The sequence below is a fragment of the Rhineura floridana genome, chromosome 1, assembly GCF_030035675.1.
Source record: "Rhineura floridana isolate rRhiFlo1 chromosome 1, rRhiFlo1.hap2, whole genome shotgun sequence".
NCBI lineage: Eukaryota > Metazoa > Chordata > Lepidosauria > Squamata > Rhineuridae > Rhineura > Rhineura floridana.
In genome coordinates this window covers 264,488,144-264,512,458 of record NC_084480.1, presented here as the reverse complement: position 1 = coordinate 264,512,458, position 24,315 = coordinate 264,488,144, and the positions used below count along the sequence as shown (strand labels likewise).

The following is a 24,315-nucleotide window of genomic DNA, read 5'->3' as shown; positions in this document are numbered from 1 at the left end:
ACCGGTTCTAGCAGTGCTATTTATGTATATCAATCGCACTGCTGATATTCCTGATGACTGGGGCTCAGCAATTATTATCCCAATTTACAAAAAAGGTTCCTGTTTAGATCCTCCCAACTACAGAGCTATTAGTTTGTTAAACATCGTCAGTAAATTATACGCCAGCCACCTATTGGAAAAACTACAAAGCTGGCTAGACCATGAAAACATCTTGGCAGAGGAACAAGCTGGGTTTAGGGTGGAGCATTCCACTATTAATCATAGTCTGGTGGTCCAACACTTGGTGGAAAAATACTCAACCAAATCGGGAGGAGCCCTTCATAGATTTTAAATCAGCTTTCGATCTTATTCCCAGAGTGTCCCGCCCAGAGCCGAAAGAATGAGGCTGGAGCGTGTGTGCAAGTAAATCTCGTTTTATTAGAGTAATGGATACATCAAAAGCATTGCGCTTCATAGGAAACCCTATGCTAACTCACTAAAGTCCCTAACTAAACTCTAGACATGCTCTGCAGCGTGTGAAGGAAGTTGATTCAATGACCCCCCCCCCCTGGGAGCAGCAGGCTTATATAGGAAATGTTTTCGAACGTAATCTCTGACTCCTTCGTAACTCCTGTCTTTGCCCTGTCTGTTTCTTGCGGTGGCGGGAACAAGGAGACAGGGGCCGTGCTTCCACTTGCTCATCCGAAGACACCTGCTCCCAAACAACAGGCTCGAGGTCAAGAGGCGGTGCCTCACTGGAATCCTCCTGGGAACTGCTTGGGAAAGGAGGAGCTGGCACTGCTTCTGAAGCTTCCTCCCACAAGTTCTCTGCCTCAACTGGGGCGGTGCGCTCAGCTCCTCGGAAAGGGCGTTACTCGTGGGAAATGGCTGAAGAGCAGGTTGCCCCCCTCCCGCACGCTCCTGCTCAGACACAAAAATCCCCAACTCTGCTTCTTCTGACTGTGGAGGCGCCTGAAATTCATGCCTCCCCCCTTCCTGTCCCTTCTGAGTTGGCTGCAGCGTAACACAGAGATAGACTGTGGGAAAAATTTGAGGCCACAAACATCAACAGGGGTCTGCTATTACTTATTCGGCGGCTACATGAAAATACTCACGCATAAGATGCAATAACTCCGGTAGCCTGACTAGACCTATTCCCACTTTTAAGGGAGTTAAACAGGGCTGTATCTTGGCCCCCTCTCTGTTCAATTTTTACATCAACTCCCTGGTCAGCAGCTTGACGTCGGTCTCCTCCCATCACCCCACTCTGGAGAATAAACCCCTGTCAGTTCTCCTGTATGCTGACGATGCAGTACTTCTATCTCTAACAAGTGTTGGCCTGCGTCGCCTGCTGAGGGAGCTTGGGAACTATTGCAAAAAAGATCTGCTAGAAATTAACCAGGCCAAGTCAAAGGTAGCGGTGTTTACCAAAAAGAAGCTGAAGCACCACTGACATTTAAATGGCCGCCAAATTGAACAAATCGTTTAGGTACCTGGGAGTAAGTTTCCATTCTACGGGATCATGGCAACTACAAACTAAAACTGTCATTACTAATGCACAGAGGAACATTAAGGCTCTCCTGTCCTTTTTTTCACCAAAGGTGGGCAACATGTTCCCTGTCATACAAGTCTTTGTTGCCAAAGTTATCTCACAAATGACATACGGCTGCCAGATTAGTGTATATGATAAATACACGCCATATGAAGTGATCCAAACCAAATTCCTGAGGATGATTTTGGGCATTCCATCCTGCGTCCCTAATGCCTACCTTCGCCTGGAAACTGGGCTTCCCTCGATAGAGGCCCGTATATGGACACTTAAGTTTAAGTACTGGTTAAAACTCCTGTTTCTACCTGTGGGTCTGGCCCCTTGTCCTGTCAGACGTCTTCCAGTCGAGGTGGAAAAAAACTTTAACTATGAAACTTTCCATTCTAGGATTTTCGGCTACTGCTGTGCTTTTGTTAGGCCATACCAAGGTGCTGGAGGCAATCTCTCAACGAATCCTTGATGCTGAACTCCAAAATTATTGTTCTCGACCAGTGCCCAATTTTGGAGTTATACCTTGCCCTGGACCCTTTACCCCTGCATGTTACCTTGCTTCCCTTCCTACCCCGAGGCTCCGGAAAGCATTCACGATGGCCAAGTTTAATGTACTACCCTCGGCCTTTTTAGATGGCAGATTTCAAAAAATCTCCTATGCCGAGCGATTATGCCCCTGTGGAGTGGGTGCCGTAGAGATTGTGGGACATGTTCTATTGGACTGTACTTTTTATAATGATCTCTGACACATGTTGTTCACCCCAATCACGCAAAGTCTCCCAGGTGGGGACGCTGCTTTCCATGTCAGATATCTTTTATCTGACCAAATTTCGCAGGTCACAATTAAGGTAGCGATATTTTGTGCTGCTGCTATTTCACTTCGAAGAGAACAATTAACTCAACTGCCAATACAGACCTGAGTTTGGGTTTTTAGTTATTATTTTTATACAAAAAATGTGTGTCCTGTCATAATTATGTGTTTTATGATTATTTGACCCTGAGTGTATTCAGTCTGGTCTTTGACCGTAATAAACTACTACTACTACTACCCTGCAGCACCAAGGTTGTGATGTGGAGTTGCAGAAAGAAAAGGCCCAGCTACCACCTTAAGCCCTCAGATGCATCCCTTGAGATATTTCCCTTGGAATAATCCACCAAAACAGCTTCCCTAATGTTCTTAATTGTTGCTATGGGTGGTTGCCTGGCACAATTCCAGCCACTCTAGTTTGAAGCGAGGGTGTAGGCAGGCTGCCAGAAGCCTCTTGTCCTCTCATATAGTTGCAAACCACTTTTGTAGGGCTTCGTGCACACCTCTCAACAGCTGAAAACAGCTGAAAATCTCACAGGTTTGTTTTCTAGTCCTTCCATGCCATTCTCCCATTGCAGGATGTATAGGGACTGGGTTAGTGGCCCCATTATCTCTGTATATTCCTGCACCACTACAGTCTCAGCAGCTGTAATCCTGAACAAGGAGCACTGGTCCATTATGGTGTTCATTTTGAGTGGCACAGTTGACAGGAGCTCATGTAGTTGCTTCAATGCATCAAAGGTGGAATTCCACCTGGTCTTGTTCGGTACCTTCAGATACACACCACATTGTGCATGGATGTACCAGCAATCTGTGCTGACTGATTCTGCTTGGACCACAACTTGCTGCACTTTCCCATCAAGGAATGAAAGTCTTTCTTGAAAGAACCAAGAGGGCTACTTTTGGAGGAGTCAGAAAGCATGGCCTCTATGTCTTGTGTTGCCATCAGGTTGAGGGTGTGACTTGTTGGGCTGTGACCCATAGGCATTACTGTCTCTAGTAGTTTTCCATAAAGCCTGCAAGTTTGGAGAAGTAACACTGTTATGTCTTTGCTGGCTTGAGAGCAGACACTCCAAGGCCAGCCGTTGTCATGGTAACATGAGATAGCAACTGGGAAAGTTCTAACAGAGTCTGTAAGTTTGTTCTTCTGTATTTTGCCTCTGAACTGAGAGGTTGTCTTCTGTGTTTATCTTTGGAGAGAGATGCACAGAAGGGGGGGTGACTGAAGAAACTCTACATGTATTTACTCTTAAGCCTGTTGGCCCTAATGTCTTAATAAAGACTCTTAACCTGATCTAATGCATCTGAGAAGTTTCTTGCTCAACTTAACTCCAAAGTAACGTATGCTGTGTCACGCAAGAACCGCCACCATCAACATCTCTAGTGTGATGAGTCTGCAGCTTCTTCCTCTGCATCTGCCTCAGGTCCTGTGTCCAGGATCTCACAGATGGGCACAAACTCCACCTCAGCCTCCTCCTCCTGGTTATCATCATCATCATCATTTTGATCATCATCTTTTGGGAGTCATTTGCACTGGTGTCTGCAGCTTCTGCTGGTTCTGTGGCCATGAAAACTTCAAACGCTTTCACAAAGTTGGAACCATTGTCTGTAGTAGTATACATAACTTTGTTGTGACTCCTGTACTGCACATGCACATCATGCAGTGCTTTTGCAAGGACATCATATGTATGGTTCCCCTTCAGAAGCTTGCAAGCCAAGGCCCCGACCTCACATTTCAGGGTAATTGGGTTGATCCAGTGGGCTGTTACCCCAAAGTAACTCTTCTTGCCATTGGTCCAACATTCTGCAGTGGTTGCTATATATGCCACAGCACCCATTCGGTTTGCAAGAGTTTCTCTCATGTGGCATGCTCTCTTCTCAATTCTGTCTCTCAGAGTCTTGGCACATATGATGGTGAGATCTTTTGGGAGTCCAATGCGAACCAGATTAATGAATGATGGTTTGTCCACAGTCTGAAGTGGTAATGTCTCCTCTACAATGAAATCAATGATTCTCCTGTCGAGATTGCTCTGGGTGACAGGCTCCCTGCCAGATCCCCACCTCTCAAGGGTTGTCTGATGCTGCTTCAGCATTTTGGGAGGAGGGGTGTCATGCATTGGTTCAGGAAGGCCACGTCTCCTTGCCTTTATTGCTTCTTCAATTGCTCTCAGCTTCTCAGGGTGTGCCCTCTGAGGAAGAAGAACAAAGCATGAATCCAAGAAAAAATGGAAGAGGAACTTCACAATTTAAACATAAATAGACAATGGACACTCTTTGAGGACCAGCATGACAAAGGCTCACCTTTAAATGTTTCTTCACATTGGATGAGGAAATAGCTGATCTCAGTTTTGATCCCTGGAAGGCAGGAATTGCATCATACAATGAAGTTTCTCCCAATCTGGTTCACAAATGTACAAGCTTTCTCAAAGCCAAACTATGGTACTTGCTGTTCTACAGATGTGGCTGTTGGCAACTGGCACTGTTTCATGCTGTCCTCCTTCTCATGCACAGAGTCTCCCTTGTGAACTTCACTTTCTAGTTTTTACCACCTCATGATCAACAAGCTTTGACTCAAGTGGCTGCACCAACTGGCTTGTTGCTCTCAGCAGCAACAACAACTGCAACAGGCTTGTCTGTAATAAATAAGATAGATTTGTTTAGATAATGCTCCTATATGGGTGAACTTCAACTGTGATGCCATGGGAAGTGTTCCCCCATCTCTTCCCCATCCTGCAAGATCTCCCCAGTCAGAGTGGAAGTAAGCAGGCTGATAGCACAATTAAAAGAGATCCTCTTTGCATAATTTTTGCTCACTGAATAACCCTGCCTGAGCCCGTCGCGCAGCCTAACCTACTAGCTCACAGGGTTGTTGTGAGAATAAAATGAAGTGGGGGAGAGCCATGTACAATGAATTGAGGTAGGATTTGAAGATGATTGTGCTGATAATAAATATGCAGCATTTCAAATTAATTCTGTATGAGAAGTATTCCATGACAAGCTTGGAACACCAAGGAGGAGGTATAACATGTAATCAAAAATGCTTTCAACAAATAATAATAATAATAAAATTTTATTTAGCAGACGCCCATCTGTCCGACTGAACGGACACTCTGGGCGACGTACAATATAAAATACAATATAAAATACAATCTGCTCATATACATAATCATCACATTATTAATATCATAACATCTCATCTGAAGACCATCTTACATTAATACAGTGTAAAACCTAACCCACCCCAGAGATCCCATAGGCCTGCCTGAAGAGCCAGGTCTTCAAGGCTCGGCGAAAAGTCAACAGGGAGGGGGCATGCCGAAGGTCAAAGGGAAGTATGTTCCAGAGGGTGAGGGCCATGATCGAAAAAGCCCTCTCCCTGGTCCGCACCAACCTAGCTGTCTTAGTCGGTGGGACCGAGAGAAGGTCCTGTGAGGCTGATCTTGTTTGGCGGCATATTTGGTGATACTGGAGACGCTCCTTCAGATAAACTGGGCCGGAACCGTATAGAGTTTTAAAGGTTAAAACCAACACCTTGAATTGGGCCCGGTATACAACTGGCAACCAGTGTAATTCAATCAACACTGGGGTGATATGATCGTGGCGGCGGGTCTGCTTTATTAAGCGTGCCGCCGCGTTTTGTACCAGCTGGAGTTTCCGGACCGTCTTCAAGGGTAACCCCACGTAGAGCGCATTACAGTAGTCTAATCAAGAGGAGATCAAGGCATGTATCACTCGTGGGAGCAGATGTATGGGAAGATAGGGTCGCAGCCTCTGTACTAGATGAAGTTGGTACCAAGCTGCCCGGTTCACTGCAGAAACCTGAGCCTCCATAGACAGCTGGGAGTCCAAGATGACCCCGAGACTGCGGACCTGGTCCTTCAGGGGCAAACTCACCCCATTAAGTATCAGGTCTCTCACTGCAAATGCAGCAAAGTAGCCAGGGAGGGTAGCAGAGGCTGCTTCATGCACTCAGTGCAAACACAATATTAACAAGCACACTCTCTCAGAGCCAGCAACCATTGTCTCTCTCACAATTCAACCTCCTCCTGGACCCTGCTCTATCACTATCTAAGGCACACGCACCCAAGCAAACATTTTCTCCTAGGTTGCAAATGCAGCAAAGTAGCTAGGGAAGGGGGTGAAGGCCGCTTCGCATGCTAAGAGCCAAGAAAGTATTAACACGCACACACATCCATTCTGCTGCTGCCTCCTCCTTCTCATCCTTCATCCATGTCCTTACCCTCTGGCTGCTTTCTCCCTCCACTCCATTCATCTCCACCACCGTCCATTTCTGAAACAATTTTAATTTTTCTCTTCACTCCACCACCGTCTCGCTCTCCACCTCCTCCCTCGTTGCCTCCTAAACACCCACAGAGCATGAGGGAAGAGCAACACTTTGCAGAAGCCCAGTATGAGGCACATGACTTTCATCCACAAATCAGAGGAGCAGAAGACTTCCCCTGCTCCCCCCCCCCAAGTAACGGCAAAAGTAATGCTGGAAACATTACAGTTATACCTCAAACGTAATAAAATTACTCCTCATTCTATTACAAGCAAAATGTAAAGAAATTACCCACTCATTCCTCAAAAAAGTAATAAATTACAAGTAATGCATTTTTCCTAATGAATTACTTCTAAGCTCCACTGAACTCAATAGGATTTGTGAGTAAACAGGCATAGGATTGTGCAGTAAGTGTAGATCCAACTCCAAATCTATTAAAAACAAAAACTCTTAACATCCATACCACATCAGACAGTCCAAAAGGTAGCTATGAAATGCCAACTTGTTAAAGAGATGCTGCAGAGTGTGCTGAATAGGAAACAGAGTTCAGTCCCAGAGTGGTGATTGTGATGTCTCTACAGCTCTACCTAGGTGGTAGGTAGGTAGGTATGGTAGGTATAATTTTATTGCAAAGCCATAGGCCGTCGCAACAGACAAACACAAATCTCATATTAAAACCAGATGTACAGCAAAAATACACCACATAAAACTAAATAAAACAGTTCCACAGATCCCCTGGGTAGGCACGTGCCTACTATTGACCCAGGCCATCGAGATGTTTAATCCGTAGTTTTTGGGCCACCAGGGCAAATTGGGCTACCCTATACGTGATCATATAGTCATTGTCTGCTAGCAGAAAAGGGATAACATTAATACCCTGTGGAACTCCTTGCCATAGAATCAAATCACCTAAGAATTTGGACCTGGGCTGTTTATAGAGAGGGCAGGCCAATAGGTAGTGGGGGAGGTCTTCCACCTCCCCGGACCCACAGATGCATAATCGTTGCTCCCAGGGTACCTGTGCATAGCGGCCAGAGAGGGTCGCACTGGGCATCGTCTGAAACCTTAACGCTGTAAAGGCATGCCTAAATTGGACAGATAGAGGGTAAGTCAGATAGCTTGCCCTCAAATGGTCCTGCTTAAATAGACCATACCACCTCGAAAATTTGGAATTGGTGATTGCTAATCTATCTATCCACTCACAGTACCCAGCAATGAATTCCCGTAACTTTGTTCTACTGAGTGTATTTAGAGTCTGTATCGGGATATGGTACCTGTGAGCTATGTTCGTAAATTTATTGAGCCAAAAACTATCAGTGGAGGCGGTTGTGTAACAGGCATTCAATAAAATCTTAGCTGGTGCCTTTGTTGTGACCCCCCAAAAGGTAAGCAGGGCACTATGTACGCGTGCACTAAGGGGCATTAGACCGGACTCTGTGCGGAGAAATCCGGCTGGCGTACCGGTGGGTAATCGCAGGAGCCTTCTAAGGAAGTTATTTTGGATGGACTTGAGGGAAGGGAGGAGAGAGTCCTCCCATCCCCATACTGCTGCCTCATAAAGAAGTTGCGCCAGGACCTTGCTCTGGAAAACTTTCAATACCGGGGCCACCAGATTACCACCAGCAGTCCTGTAGAATCTAAGAATAGCTCTGGATGTTCTTAGAGCTGTGGCTTTCATAGCAGCAAGCTGATTTTTCCAGGTAAGAGTATCCTGGAACTGGATACCCATATATTTAAAGGTGTGGCATTGTTCGATTGCATGGCCCCCAATAGACCATTTGAGATTCTGCTGTCTTTTCCCAAAAACCATAACCTTTGTTTTTAGGTAATTAATCTGAAGTTGTTCCCTTTTGCAGTATTGGTTCAAACTTGTCAAAAGTCTCCTTAGGCCTATACGGGAGATAGATAGTAGGATCATATCGTCCGCATATAACAATAGTGAGACTTTCCTATTCCCTGCCGAAGGGGGGAAGAAGGCCGGGTCAGATAATTCTGAGATTATATCGTTAAGGTAGAGGTTAAACAAGGCTGGAGCCAGAAGACAGCCTTGTTTAACCCCTTTGTTAACCGCTATAGGGTCAGTTAGAGAGCCAGAGGGGCCTACTCTGATTCTAGCGGTGGTGTTGGAGTAGAGTTTGTTAATTAGAAACAGAAGCCACTTGTCGATATTAGTTTTGGCGAGTTTGGACCACATCATAGATCTATTTATTGAGTTGAAGGCAGCTGCCAAGTCCACAAAAGCCGCGTAAAGGTGCTTCGTGGGGCCAAGCATACTCTTCCTCGCTAGATAATAAAGGGTAAAGCAGTGATCTATTGTGCTTTGTCCTTTTCGGAAACCTGCTTGTTCCAGACTAATAATCTGATTAGCTGCTTCCCACTCTTCTAATTTATTCAGCAAATACTTGCTGTATAATTTAGCGCCGATATCTAGTAGACTAATGGGACGATAATTTTTCGGATCTTGCCTCTCTCCCTGTTTAAAGATGGTAATTACAATGCTTTGTTTCCATCCCTCTGGTAGTATCCCTGTAGAATTAAAAAGGGTAAACATCTTGGCCAAAATAGGCTCCCACCACTCCGGGAAGTTTTTAAAAAGTTCTGGGGGTAGCATGTCTTCCCCCGGTGCCTTTCCCAACTTTAATGTGGAAATAAGGGCTCCAATTTGTGCCGGGGTGACTGGGGGCCACTGTGGTAAATCAACCACCTGCGGGGCAGGGCAGAGCCCGCTGTTGACATTACGGGCCATGTAAAGACTACAGAAATGGTCTTGCCAAGTAGAGGCAGGAATTTGCCCTACTATTAGTTGTCTATAATCCCGCATCCCAATGGCCACCAGGTCCCAGAACTGACGCTCATTTCCGTCCGTGATTGCCTGATCTAATTTTTGCCATTGTGTTCTCACATACAAGTCCTTTTTCTTTTTTAACAAAGACTTGTACGCAGTTCGAAGGTAAACCAGGCAGTCATGGATAAACAACCCTGGGTTTCTTATTGCTTTTCAGGCGTATTTTACCAGGTGTCTCTTGGCAACCCTACATTCCTGGTCAAACCATCTGTTTCCCCTACGCCATTGGTTCTTAGATTGCTTGTCCTGGGTCAACATAGGTCTCAGAAGAGAAATCATGTGCTGATAGGGCTTAAGGACATCTGTCTCAGCATCCAAAATTTCTTGCCTGGCAGAAAGTAGTGCTACGCTGTCCAGGAGTTGTGTAGTGGACGAATGCAAAGCTGTAGACCAGCGCACTCTCCGATCAGCTATTTGAGTTCCCTCTAACTTTACATAAGGGGGGAGGGAGGGAGGGCTTGGCGCAGGCTCAACCGAGTCAACAGAGGGAAATGGTCGCTTTCAATTCTATCAACAACCTCAAATTCTCCCACTTCTGACATCAATGCACAGGATACAAACATATAGTCAATCACGCTGGCTCCTCTATTAGTAGAATATGTAAAAGCTCCTTTGGTCACATTGACCGAAGAGCCATGCAGACATTCCAGCTGATGCTGTTGTGTAAGGTCTCCTAATCTTCAACCTTGTTTGTTGGACTTAAGGTCCTGGGAGACCCTAACAGGGGGGGCAGCAGTAATATCGGGCCCATGATTCAAAGTAAGACCCTCCACCAGCCCCAAGCCCCCCATTCTGGCGTTAAAATCACCACATATAATCAGTCTAGAGCCTGGGCACTGGGACTCCAATAAGGTTATATATTCTGATAGTTGGTCCCATACGCTTCCCTCCTCAACCCTCTTTGCGATGACTGGGGGAAAATAGACATTTAAGATGATAAGCGATCCCGTAACCACCCCTTCCAGTCTCAGACCCTGGATCCATTGAGTACAGTTCGTATTTAGCATATGTATCTCGGCCGGCAAGTCAACAGAAATAAGAATGCTGAGGCCACCACTAGCCTGGCCTTTAGATTTAAGTTTAACTGCCGGGGTAGAAAAGGCTTGGAAGCCGCTAAGGCTCAGTGTTTTATCATGAGGGATCCATGTTTCCTGAAGGCATATGATCTTAAAACCTTTAAAAAAGGAACTCAGGTCATCCTCCCTAAGTTTACTATCCCAGCCCATTATATTCCATGAGAGGATTGTAAATTGTCATTCTGGGAATATTACATCCGCTACTTCCGAGGGGCATACACAGCCATTAGCTGAGGAGTGTAAAGGCAGCCGAGGGGACGCGGGCAAGCCAGGGCCCTGATGAACCCTTTCTTGGGTACCACGGGGAATTGTTGCTCCCTCTCTCACAACAACAGTGGGTATGATGTTCCGACAGGCATGAGCCCTTGTATCCCGAGTATGTTCAATAATTTCCCTCTTGTCCTCATCCATATACTTTGGATTATACCCTGAGTCGGAGGGAGAGGTAGCCTCCTTGGTTGCCCTGTAGCTTGCAGCTGATATTGATGTTGGGAGTCTTTCATGGGGTGCCAAATGGGCCTCGCCTCCTGCCCTTTCTTCACAGGTTCTGAGCGGAGGTGCTACTTCAATGCTGCTGGCTCGCGCTTGTATATCAGCGAGGCGCTTGATTAAACAGTCCAGTCTATTTAGTATCGCTTTCCACTCTGCAGAGGGTAGAGCACCAAAGGATTGTAGGAGTGTTATTTCCTCTTCAACCAAGGGATCAATCTCCCCATCCACACTTTGGCACTTATCCTGTGGCTGTAGCTCCTCCCAACCCCTATGGGCCTTCGGTACAAGGGTTCCTCTCTTGTCGTGGATTATCAGTGAATCCAAGTCAATCAGAAGACCACAGTCTGACTGGGCCCCTCCCTGAGAGATGTTATGTTGTGAGCGGGGTCGGGGCATTAGGTCTATTGGCTGCATCCTATTTTCGAAGAATCTTAACGTAACTAATCCTGCACACAACAAGGCCTCCTTATTGTGAATAATTTGGTAGGCAACATTCTGTGTGAGAAAAGTAACCACTGCACGAGCTCTTCTGCCATTGAAATACAGGTATTCCACCTGGTCAATATCTTTTATCAAAATGGCAAATGGGAGAACGGCCTGTACTGTTTTAACGAAATGGCGCTTCCATTCAAATGCTGAGATAACACCCCAGGGTTTGTGATAGTTTGCAAACACCAGCTTACGCTTGTTCAGGACCAGATTCCAATGTTGTACCGGGTCTGATGTCACTCTGTCCTGGGTTTCTTGTCCCCTCTTGCCAAGGGTCCTGCAAAGGGATATAGCTATACGGCAAATCCTTGGCAGATGGAAAGGGGCACAAGTTAGTATCATCTACTAGCGAGTGGAATGACCCTTCCACGCTGGGTTGCTTCGAAGATAGACTTCTTGTTTTCTTACCACTCACTGAAGGTTTTTTATCCATCAATTCAAAGAGTCTCTTAAACTTCATCTTATTTCCCCACGCTGGTTTTTGCACTTTTTGTTTTTTACTCTTTTTCGCATTTATTATAGTTGGTCTACGTTTACGAGAAGACTTGGCTTTCGGAGGGTTAGTTACAGCTTGTGATGGGGAATCTGACACAATATCCTTTTGAATAGATGTCAACTCAGCGGACGACACAGACACAGTGGGTTTTTGTTTTTGTTGTTCAACTAGGCATGTTAAGAGGTGATTACATTCACTTAGGAAGGTTTTCATCCCGTCCAGTTCCAATGCCAATAGGAACATCCAGCCTTTCAGGGTAAGCCCCAGCCCAGAGGAATCTGCTTGGGCAAGTTGGTTATATGACTCCGATAGGGGACTGTTATGTTCTTCATTAATAGAAACCTTTCCGCCCCCTGAGTCCATTAGCGTAGGTTCTGGCGATAAGGCCGTCAAACCAATAGGGGGTGACTGCATTCGGTCAAGAGTATTTGATAGCAGCTGTGTTCGGCTATTGCCCAGTGCAGGTGTTACACAAGTTGTATTCTTACTCTCAGCCACGGCAATTTCCTCAGCCAGGCTTAAGCCTGCGGGTTCTTCCCAGGTCCTTTGTAGGATATCTTTAGACATAATGGACCAGTCATGAGGAGACGGAAGCCCTTGTATGGCCCCTGTCTCCCGCGGCTTTTGAGAAATAGTGTAAAAACAGTGAGTTATTTTTTGTTGTTGTTGTACGTGAGGTATTGCCTGTTCCTTCTTCCCCCTCTTGGAGTTTCATAAAGGTAAGCTGTCATGGGGGGGGGAAATCCCTGGGCTTTCCTTGCTCTCCTTGTCAAAGCCATTTTGTGCGTGTACTTTATATCACCCTCATGGCCCTAGGCAGTAGACCTCAACGTAAGAGGTTACCCTCCCTCTACAGTCAACTCAGGAGGACAGCTGTGTAGGTTATAAATTTATTTTGGTTTCTTATCTAACGGCCAAGTTAGTAATTAGAAACACATATCTAGCATGCCTGGCCGGCAGACAAACCGAGCAGATAGTTTCAAGGCTGTATACTATTGCCTATACCGACTGGCCGGAAGGGATGCTTGAAGTTTTCAGCTATAGATAAAACTTTAAACTGTTCGTTTGATGAAAGACCAGCCTTCTAAACTTGTGCAAAATAATGAGCTATTTGGGAAGAAAATCACTGGCAAGCAGGGAGAAGCGTAGAAACCCATCGCCATTAAACACCCAACCGGAAGTCTTTCTGGTAGGTAAGTAGACCTTTGCTCGTGGGTGCTGAAATTCTCCTCTTGAGCAGCAGTGCTAATTGTCAATATGACTATTAGAAAAGGTGCTGTGGTTTAGGATAGGCTGTATAGGGAGAACTTTGTGTTAAAATGAAGAAACATTATTTTCACCACACATCTCAAAACCTTATGCTAACAGATGTACACAGTGCTGTGCCAAAAATTTGTGCACCAGTTTCTCAACAGTTTTCCTCATCTGTGTAAGAGGCTTTCATTTTTTGGCTGCATTCTCAGGGCACGAGATTTTCTTTAGAATGTTGGTTGGTGTTCAGTTTTGAGCTTACCTTATTGTTGCAAGGTGGCCATCAGTGTGTTTTTCTTTTCAGTAAATATTTCTCCAGCACTCTGCAGCCTCCCTGGCTGTCCACACTTCCCACTTGAAAAAGGCCCATGGGAAGAGTAACCTTGCGATGTCTTCCCCTGGACTTTATGGAAGCAGAGACACCCCAGAAGGCTGGACAGTGCTGACCACTGGGGAGATAATTTGCTAAAAGGAAAGAAATGACACACCCCTCATTCACCTCAAAAGTAAGTTAAGCACATCAAAAACTCCAGGTTTTCTCAACAGACTGCAAATCAAAGGAACAGATAATACTAAAGTGTATTGCTCTGCAAAGATACAGAATTCTTCTCATACGTGCTTATTTCCATTATAAATTTTATTATGTTCCCACCGCAACTACCAGTAGTTCCAGTGCCAACAACCCTCAGTTAACATCTTCAACATGTAGATGCTTGTGCACAGCAGAAATCTGGACAAGTTGCAGAGGCAGCTGAGAATTCTGAGAATGACTGACTCCCAGGGGGGTTAACAGATAGCCAGACAGGGTACTGTGAAATGCACAGATGCAGAAAATAATGAAGAATTTTGAATAGTGCTATTGAGTCAATTTGTTTCTTTCTTTGCTCTTCCTTGCAGCCTATTTTTTTCTGACCACAGCAGTTCTTGAATGAACAGCCTGTTAAATTACAGATCCCCATTTTTAAAAGTGTAACTTTAGTACGGAAGCCAGTTTCAGTGACAAGGTGCATACTTTTTGCTGGCTTTAATAATAACCACTAAACTTTGCAGCCCTAACAAAAACACTAAGCAAATTGTTCATATTTCTATTATTTCTGATTAGCCTAGATTTAGTCTTTTGCTGTTCTGTGCTGTATCTGTATTCTATGCTCAACTATTGTTGAAATCCAGCACTTCAGCATTTACATGGCTTTTAAGGGCCAAGATGGTTTAAGGAAGCAGTGAATGCTAAAACAACTTAATACATAATGGGAATCCCTTCTGTACCTATGCCTGAATGTGAGTCCCTACTGATTAATTTTCAGAGAGATAGCTGTTAGTCTCTGTTGTAGCTAAATAGCACTACCTCTTGTTAATATTTGGATGGGAGATCTGGGAACCCCATGTAAGCCACCTTGAATTTCATGCTGTACATAAATGTTGATAATAGCAGTGTTACAAGACTATTGTTTTTGTGCCAAAGAGTTTTTCCCATCCTGTGGTTAGTTTCTACAGTGGGAAACACCGGAGTGTGCGCTCTCTCTCGCGCACCCTTCCTAGAATTGCTGACGTAAGCAGGCTTGCTGTGTTCTACCTAGTAGGTGGTAAGAGAAAGCCACTCTACACATGACCAGGGGCACTCTTTTTTTGTAACGATTTGCTACTTGTGGCATAACAGGGCTGGAGCTTGACATTAAAAATTGTTTTTTGGGGGGGGGGGAATTAAATCCCAGTGATCCCAAATCGAGTTAAATTTTGAACTCCTCCCTTAGCCGTCTTGAATACTGTATAGATAGAACACACACACACACCCTCCAAGCCAAGGCCCCAGTGGGCTAATCTTCAAAAGCTTTCAGGGATGTCCTACAGCAAATGGCGCCCTAGGTGACCCAGGGAGTACTCACGAGGGCTGCCTGGACATGTTCTCTTCGCCCCTTCTCTACCCACAATGCTTTCCACATTAAGTCAGGCCCGGGACCCCCGTCTTTCCTTTGCGACGGGGGAGGCACAGGAGGAGCAAAGGCAGCCTGGCCAGGAGCCGAGCCGGCCAAGGTGTAAGGTCGGCTTGTTGACCGGCTTGGCGGTTTACACATTGTTTGCTATGGAGAGGCGGATCGTGTGGCGTCTCTCTCTCTTTTTTTTTTTGCCTGCGGGTTTGGCAGCAGTTTCTCCCCTTGGTTTTTATTATGTGGCGCGGCCGCACGAAACGGCACAACCGAAGCCTCCTGTTCCAGCCGTGTCGTGTCAGGGCGAGTTAGTTTGTTGTAGGGTGGCCCCTTCTTCTCTCCTTTGGTCAGGTAAGCGCCATGAGCCAAGAGCAGCCGCGTCCCCTGCAGGAGAACCTCAACGAGTTGCCCGACGGCTCCCCGCTCGTGAAAGCCGCGGTGGTCGTGCTGCGGCGCCGAGTCGAGGAGGACAACGTCCAGCTTTTCCCCTTTCCCCTTTCCGATGCTTTCCTGGTCCGCTTCTTGCGAGCCCGAGACTTCGACGGCGACCAGGCGTGGAAGGTAAAGGGCGTGCGCACGCACAAACACGGGCAGCTGCCTGCCCCTCAAGGTTGACGGCGCGCGGGGTTCTGCCCTCGGAGGCTCAGAGCCTCGTCGTCTGGATTTATAGGCAGTTTTAACTTCTTTCCAGACTGAAGTAGGGTAACTTGGAACGGCACGAAGCGCGGCACGCCTCCCTGGCAGCGACCAAGTGTCACTTCCGACTTCAGCGCGGGCACAGTGAATGTGTGCCTAAATTAGAAAGCGAGCGAGAAAGGAGGGCAACGCGCTGTTTGTGACGTGGTCTTCATAATGGACGTGAGGATGGATGGGCTAAAGGGCTAGTTCACACCCTTACCACCTTGTCTTTTCTCTACTTGTGCTTCTTTGTTGTGTATGCCACTGAAAGTATGAATTTGGTGTGTATGCCTGTGTGTCCACACACATTTTGGAAGTATAACCTTAGACATTTATGCAACTCTAGGAGTGCCCACAGGAGCCAGTGCAGTGTAGTGGTTAAGGTGTTGGAGACCAGGGTTCAAATCCCCACACAGCCATGAAGTTCACTGGGTGACCTTGGGCCAGTCACTGCCTCTCAGCTTCAGAGGAAGGCAATGGTAAACCACCTCTGAATACCACTTACCATGAAAACCCTATTTATAGGGTTGCCATAAGGTGGAACTGACTTGAAGGCAGCCCGTTTCCATTTTCAGGAGTGCCCACAAGATAGAATCTCTCTGCAGCTGGGTATCTTACACATCAGGGTACCTTCTGAACCAGGACTGGAAAGTTACATGAAAAGGGGGGGGAAGGACAGAGGAAACATACATGATCTAGGCTGCAATCCAACACACACATAACTGGGACAAAGTTCCATTGAGTAGACGTGCTTAAGATTGGACTGCTATGCTTTCTCTTTTTCCCTTTTCTGGGTAATATCTGAGGGTGATGAGAAAATGAATAAGCCCTAGATTGTGGCCACAGCATAGATCTAGGCCAATCTGAGGTGTTACAAACTGTGGAGAGGGTTTTGTTTATTCGCATCAGAAGTAGGCATCAAATTGTAGTTCAAAGCAGCTCCCATTTCGAACAGCTTTCTGAAACATCCATGTTTGCACATGTAATACTTCAGGAGATCGGGGGCAGCTGGAATTAAAGTGACTTTACTTTGCACCTTTGGACTTTCCCCCCATGCTGGGACTTCCTACCACACAGAGAAACACTTGTATAAAAATGGATACTACAGCTATTTAGCAACAGATTTATAGTCACCTTGTTAAAATCACACCATGCTGAGATATGCCTGCTAAATATTATAATGAAATAAACTGATACTTCCACATTAATGAAATAAATTGAGCTTTCCACATTCTTACTGCTGTTTACTGGAAGAAATGGACATTTTCCTTCCCAGAAGTCTGTGATAGAAGAGGTCTAAGACAGAGGGTATTTGTTGATACATTGTGGGCAGGAGATGCATCTGAAGGGCTGTCCACTGATCCTCTTTGCCTCCTATGCGTCCTCAGAAAGTCCATCTCCTGTACACTAGTCTGGACTGTTACGCAGTCCTGGTAGGCTGAAACCTGGCATGCAAGCACTATGGTGGGGGAGGTAATCTTAGAGTGGTTTCATAGGGAGTGTGGGGTTGTTGGCCTTCAGTATTTTTTAAAATCCTTGGGGATCTCCAGCATGTAGGGTTATTTACAGATTTTTTGGGGGGGAAATTAATTGGTTGCATCACTTAAATTAAATCAAGGTAGTTCTATTTACTCCCTAGTCAAGTAATGTTAAAGTTATTAATTGACAGGAGTTGCTTGCCTTGCAAACTCTCCTCTTGCAGACCTTTCACACTGAGAATGTAACAAAGCTCTACAACTAATAGTTTGCTACAAATGGCAACATTTATTTTATTCATACTGATGTGTGGATCCAAGTAAAGTGATATATTTGGTCTCCAGCCTAATTCCTCACTGGATCATTAACAAATGTATGTGCACTAGCATTCTTTACTGCTTTGGATGTGACAGAAAATCTATTGTTGTTGCTGCATCCAGTAGCTTTCCTTTGAGTATATGAGAAATTGCAAAGAAAGAAACAACATTGTAATTGGGGAAGGCAGCATGCATATTATCCATGCTTTGCACAGTTATTATATGTTAGAGCAACATTAGAGAACAACTTGTTTTGAGTAAAACTCTCACCCCTCTTTTATTGCAGCCCTTCCTATGAACAGCATGTAGCCTCTCCTGTTCTTCAACCACATGTGGTTTTTTAAATCTAATCTCACAACACCTTCACTGATCTTTAGTGTTATAATTTGACCTGTCCTGACAGCTGAAATGTGATATCAGTCACATAATGATGGGGAGGACTTGCAAATAGATATCTACACAGAGGCACATGGTCAGAAACTAGGATCTACATCCTACAAGTTGCTATACAGGGTGAAATAGTTGTGTTAATGAACCAGGTCTGGCAGTGTTAGGTTGGTCATGCAGTCTACAACTGGAAAGAGTCTTGTATTTTCCTTTTCTGGAGAAAGAACGTCTCCCTCCTTCAGTGGGAAGAAGTCAGACATTAATTCTTTCCTGTGATTTGGAAAAGAGCTGCCTGCAAATTACTGAATTACTGTGTCAGACTCTTAGGCTGTGTCCACACTAGGGCTTTCATAATATCAATTTTTTTCTGTGTGCACTTTAGTGACTGTTGGCCACACATAAGCACTTTCAAACTTGTGTCTGCAAAATCTGTTTCAGTCTTTCCTGTGCACAATAGTTGACAGGTTTGATGGGATGTATTGGTGCTATGTCTTCTTGCCTACTCCCCTCAATTCCCAAATTCTGGAACTTCCAGAATCCTGAGGTCCTTTGTGGACACCCTTTAAAAAAGTGATGCGGGCAGGTAACTGCATGCATTTGTTTACCTGCATGCATCACTTTTTTAGAGGGTAGGACTCAGGGAAGGTTGTCTTCAGAGCTATAGCCAGTCTTCTGTATGCTTCTTTCCTTTGTCTGCTCTGCAGATTCACTGTCTCCTTTCCATCCTCAACAACACCATCATAGATCTGGATGTGTGTGCCCAAACCCTACCTATGGCTCATGGGGGACAGGCAGCATATTGCCTGGGAAAGTTTGCTTTTGGAATTTCTTCCATGGTTTTCAACCATTCTCAAGTCAGTCTTGGGTTGCTGCCAGGTTTAAGTAGAACTCGCTCTCCACCTCCTTTCCCATCCCCCATCCTGGCAGTTGAACTCGCTTGCCTTGCCTCATTCATCAACTGCTCCATGCTCTGATCTTGCACAAGAACAGATTTGCACAAAACAGCTGTGTATGCCATCAATGTGCCTGGTGGAATAGGCATTCTGCGTCCTGTCGTTTGGGCTGATGGAAGCAAAATAGCTCAGTTGAGCTCTGGTGAGGAGCAAACTGAAGTAGGGGCAGTGGTGATAGATGGTGAGATGTTACCATGCACATGAAAAACAAGACAAAACCCCAACCACACAATATTCTTCAATGAGTCGACAGTTGGGTGACATGCAGTTTTATATTGGATTTTCTTCCCTATCAGATTATCTGCAGATTGAGAAATTTGGAATAAATTGGGGAGAAAGTGTGGGCTGCAGATTCACATTAAACTCCCATGTAGACAAGCCCTTGGTTCCTGATCATTGTAGTTATGAGTGGCCTAGTCAAAGCAGTATCTGATCCATTGTTATGGCACCTTCCATATATATATATAATATCATTTGGAGAGCATGCCTATTTCCAAAATTAAGACAATGAGACAGTGTTCAAAAAAATTGTTTTTATTCACCGTTGTGTAATCTTGAATACTGAAAATGACCCATGGTAATAACTGGACAACTTCCAGCTGTTCTCATTCCTCATCAGCTGATGTTGTGTTTATGAATATCAAACAGCTACAAAAATGTCAGATCATTTCCCCACTTGCTATAGGAAATTTTTCACTGCAAAGGATGGACCTAAGCAACATTAAGGCTATAACACTTACATTGATCTAGTAACTCAGTATGATCCATGTTGATCAGAGTCGTGACTTTCATGAGAATACTGATTGCACCGTAAGTGTATATTCGAATATAGACAGGGTTGTATCCAACAGCATCACTCAGCTGACAATAAGGCTTCCATCAGTGAAATAATTTTTAACAATTCCCACTCCCCCTTGCAAATGGTATGGGGACCCTCCAGAGCAGATTTAGAAGGTTACAGGAAGGGGGATGGAATAGCTGAAAATTGCTTCCCTCTCCTGTTGGTGCAAGCCTTGCCCTCAGCAGAGCAGCACTTTGGATACAACCCATACAGTTGCAATAGAAAGCAGGGGGAAAGAAGACCTGCTTTGATTCACAGAAATGATACTGTCATCTGATTGAGGGTTGAGATGGATAATTTCTCTGGGTTGCCTTCAAGCTTTGAATCTGGAAGTGGCATCTGCAGTGGAAAGTTTCTTTTATTAAGCTAGCCTGTAAGCTAATGGGTTTGTCAAGTGTCCACTATTAGTATATGTAAGAATATGGTACAGAGAGATTATGTTGCTATTGAAACTCTTTGTGGAGAGAGGCCCTCCTCCTCCCCCCCCCATCCTGGAGCCCAGGAGAAGTTTGTGTTTTCAGTCTAGCCAAGGAGAAGCTGGAAACTAGGAAGACACACAGAGAGGACTGCTCTCTGCACCATGCCTTTGGGGCACCTCCCTACAAGCCTGATGAAAAAGCAAGATCTATTCGACTATTAATGTTGAGACATCTTAAGCTCAGGTTGTGAATATGTGTAATAAAGTCTTCCCAAGGAAACCAAACCTTGTGTAAGCACAGGAACCCTTGGAAGTCTCACACTGCTCACAGACTGGGGTGGCACACAATACCTTTGCATACTCTATAAAGGAGAACAAGAGTATCCTACCACAGTGTTTCCCAATTGTTCCCTTGGGATTTGCAAGGGATAGCTCTGCATCAGTAATGGGGAACACGATGCAAACCCCACTTTGGCAGGAAACAGCAACGCTCAAGAACTCCCGGGTCGGTTTGATCCCAGCAGAGGCTTTAAACACTGCTTTTGGCAGGGATTCCCCAGTGAGGTTTGCATTTGCTGCCAAATTTAAAAGGTACTGAATACAAGCCAAGGAACACCAATGTCAAGGAACATCTGGGAGTGCACTTTAAGGCTCCCAATTATTCCTTTGCAGCCGCATCTTTACCTGCCCCATATGGTATCAGGTGTGGAGCAGATGGGTGTGGCTTGGGGAAAATGTCCTTGCAGGCCAAATCAGGACTCCTGCTGGACCTAATTAGGTCTGTAGGCTGGAGTTTGCCAACCACTGCTCCACATCGCAGGATTCCATGTTAGCTTACAAATGCTCGTTTTAGAAACAACAAACTCCTTTTCTGCTTCCCACAGTATCAAGTATGGTCATTACTTGCTTCACACTGATACCTGAGAGTCCTTTCTCTGTATTAAGAGTTCAGAATTTCTCTGTTCTCTTGCCAGTCTACTTCTGGATTTCAGCTACAAATACATACTCCTAGGTAGCTACTGGTTCTCTTCCAAGAAATAGACCATGGGTCTGGGCTACTCACCAGTGACAGCTAGTTATTATTAGTAATAAACATTTATTAATTATTTGCAATTAGCATTGCTAATCTGTGGTCAAGTCTAGTGTTACAGGAGATTAAGTGCAAAAAAACCCAAAACCCAACCCTAACTGAACTGATAAAATTTATTTGCACACAGATTGCAACAATTCACTGAAATAAAAATATGTATACTATTATTGGGAGGCAAGTAGTGTTTAATGGCATAACAGTTGGGTAACAGGATGTTCCACAACTTACTGTTTTGGTAGTTCCTATCTCCTCATTTTCCTACTATTTCTTTTACCAGTTATTAAACAACTATCACAAGTGGAGAGCTGAATGCCCAGAAATAAGTGCAGATCTACGGCCTTCCTCTGTTCTCAGCCTGTTGCATGCTGGTTACCATGGAGTCCTGAAGGAGAGGGACCCAACGGGTAGTAAAGTTGTCATTTACAGAATTGGCAAGTAACTTCTTTTTACAATACTGGCAAAGTAGCTTGCTCTGCCTTTGATTTCAAGATACATTCTTTAAACCAGGTTTCAGAATTCTGTACCAGCCTCTAGAATGGCAACAATTTTTGACAACTTCTTTCTCTCATTCATGGATTACTAACATGACATTCTGAATGAATTGTCATAGGGTGGTATTCAATGCTAGTCTTGCTCAGAATAGACCAGCATTTCCCAACTAGTGGGCCACCAGATGTTGTTGGACAACAATTCCCATCTTTCCTGACCGTTGGCAATGCTGGCTGAGGCTGATGGGAGTTGTGGTCCAACAACATCTGGTGGCCCACTAGTTGGGAAAGGCTGGAATAGACCCATTGAAGTTGATAGACATGACTGACTTATGGAGCAATCCAACTTGGGGAGGCTGGCAGAAGTGGAGGCAGCAAAAGGGGCCACCACATTCAAGTCCATCCAGGAGCCACTGGAAGGGGAGGATGCTGGCAGGGTGCAGCAAAAAGAAACAAAATGTGTATTTCCTTCCACCACCCATTTTCCCAGGTAGCTGCTGCCATGACAGAGGGCCGCAGGACTGAGTCGAATGGGCTTGGGATGCAGCATAAGTCTCCCCCTTGGTTCCATTCCTGACACACACCCAGATTGCCCCCTTTTCAGGCCTTCTGCCAGCTCTTCTTTAGCCAGTCTCAGCTGAGCCAGTTGGGCCCGGCTGTGTCCATGTGGTGGTGAAGTGTCAGGGTGGCATTGGGGGGGGGACTTCTGCTAGTGGAGCCCAGCGCTTGCCAACACCCTACCTCCTCCACTGCAGCTCCACCACATCTAGCTGCACCTCAGCCCAGTGTAAGTGGCAGCTGGATTATGCTCTTAGTTTATTTTAAATGAGTCTACTCTGTAGCACTTAATTAAATCCAACCAAGAGTGTTGTGCCACGTTAATGGTGAACAAATTTCCTATGACATAACCTTTGGGGACTACAGTCCACTTCATCAGGTGTGTGTGTGTGTTATGAACAATCAATTGAGACTTACTGACTGGAGAATTGATTAGCATTAAAGATTCCTATTGAGTTTATTGTAGATTACTGTTGCCTTTAATCAACTATCCTTATGACTGCATTGAAATTGAATTGACTGCGATATTACTGATGTATTATTGTCAATGCACTGAGTTTACTAATTAATAGTAACTATGATATTTGAGTTAAGTTTTTTGGATAATGGTTTGATGAAGATATAGTATCAGTTAAAGTCTAAAAAAGTAAAGTAAAATGGGTATCCTGCCCAGAGTCAAGGAACGGAGGCTCACTCAGTTCTGTGAGTTTTTCTCTTTTTATTAAAGTAACAGTTACATCAAAAGCTTTACGACTCATCCACCTAGCTATGCTTTCTAAGAACTTTGTCCTGACTAACTCTGACTAAGCATGACTCTGCAGCACTCCGCAGTTGACACAGCAAAGAAACACCCCCCTGCACCTCCTTAAGAAGCCTGAGTTTCACGCGAAGTCATTGTCTCCTCCTTAATGACACTTCAAACTCTCTCTTCTACCATCGGCGCAAATGGGGTGAAGGAGGCTGGCTCTCCGCTTCTCCCACTGAGAATTGTGGGCGGTCAGTCTGCTGGACCGTGGGAACCTGTGGGGCGCCTGGTTGGGAAATGTCTGGTGTATCAGGTGGTGCCTTGACTGTGGGCGGAGGAGGGGGATGCATAACAGTTCAGTCTCCACAGGGGCAGTCTCCCCCAGCCGTTGTTGTGCTTTGGGGGGGAGCAGAGGCGGGGGAAGTCGAGGTGTCAGTGACTGGGATGTGCGTGCTCTGAGAACTCTCCCTGCTGCTTGTCCCCTCCCCCTGCTCATCCTCCCTGTCCTCAATGTCAGAGTCTGGTGCCTTGAAGCCTCCCTACCCACCTGGGTCACTATATTGGGCTGAGGTCAGGAACAGCACATGTGGAGGGTCAGAGCAGTCTTCCTGACACCACTGTCTCTGATATTTATCTGGACGAGATCGGGCAGGGCAGAAGTGAAGCTAGGGCCATGCAGGCACATTAGTGGAGCCAGTCCAGTACTTCCACTGGTGCACCTGCACTGCCCCTACCTTTGTGGTGGAAAAGGGTATCAGTGGCTACTAGCCATGATTGCTGTGCTCTGCCTCCATAGGTAGAGGCAGTATGCTTCCAAATACCAGTTGCTGGAAACTGCAGGAGGGGAGAGTGCTCTTCTGATTGGCCCCTGCTTGCGGGCTTTCCATAGGCTCCTGGTTGGCCACTGTGAGAACAGAATGCTGGACTAGATGGGCCATTGGCCTGATCCAGTAGTCGCTTCTGATGTTCTCGCCACACCAGACATGTCCAAGTTAGCAGTAGTGACTGTGGTGTTGGGAGGGTGTCTCTACGGCTGTGCCCCACCTCATGCACCAGTACTGACTAAGGTTCACTTACCAGTTCAAAAATTAAAGAGTGAAGGATGAGTATTTATTTGCCTAATAATATCAGTATAACATCACTGGATATTTCACCTGGTGACTTTCCAATTCAGTCAGTAT

The 24,315-nt window shown here is 45.4% G+C and overlaps 1 protein-coding gene and 1 long non-coding RNA gene across 10 annotated transcripts in view; one reads left to right on the top strand and one right to left on the bottom strand.

The window, feature by feature from the left end:
• Positions 1–405: 405 nt before the first annotated feature.
• LOC133371926 (uncharacterized) lies at positions 406–15,943 on the bottom strand. 2 transcript variants are annotated; one of them, XR_009759423.1, is made up of 3 exons: positions 15,142–15,943; positions 4,629–4,960; positions 406–4,516 (listed from the first exon to the last, which is right to left on the bottom strand). It is a non-coding gene; the product is annotated as an uncharacterized LOC133371926 (long non-coding RNA). The 2 variants fall into 2 exon arrangements; XR_009759424.1 differs by lacking the exon at positions 15,142–15,943 and adding an exon at positions 13,521–13,812.
• TTPA (alpha tocopherol transfer protein) overlaps positions 12,950–24,315 on the top strand; it is a 101,097-nt gene continuing 89,731 nt past the window's right edge. Inside the window, exons 1-3 of one of the 8 annotated variants that reach the window (XM_061599889.1) lie at positions 13,147–13,200; positions 13,563–13,764; positions 21,621–21,774. In XM_061599889.1, the coding sequence (XP_061455873.1) occupies positions 13,738–13,764; positions 21,621–21,774 (181 nt within the window). In that variant the 5' untranslated portion in view covers positions 13,147–13,200; positions 13,563–13,737. Of the gene's footprint in view, positions 13,201–13,562; positions 13,765–14,435; positions 15,745–21,620; positions 21,775–24,315 lie in introns of those variants that run through there. The other 7 variants (XM_061599879.1, XM_061599923.1, XM_061599914.1 and 4 more) reach the window with 7 other exon arrangements.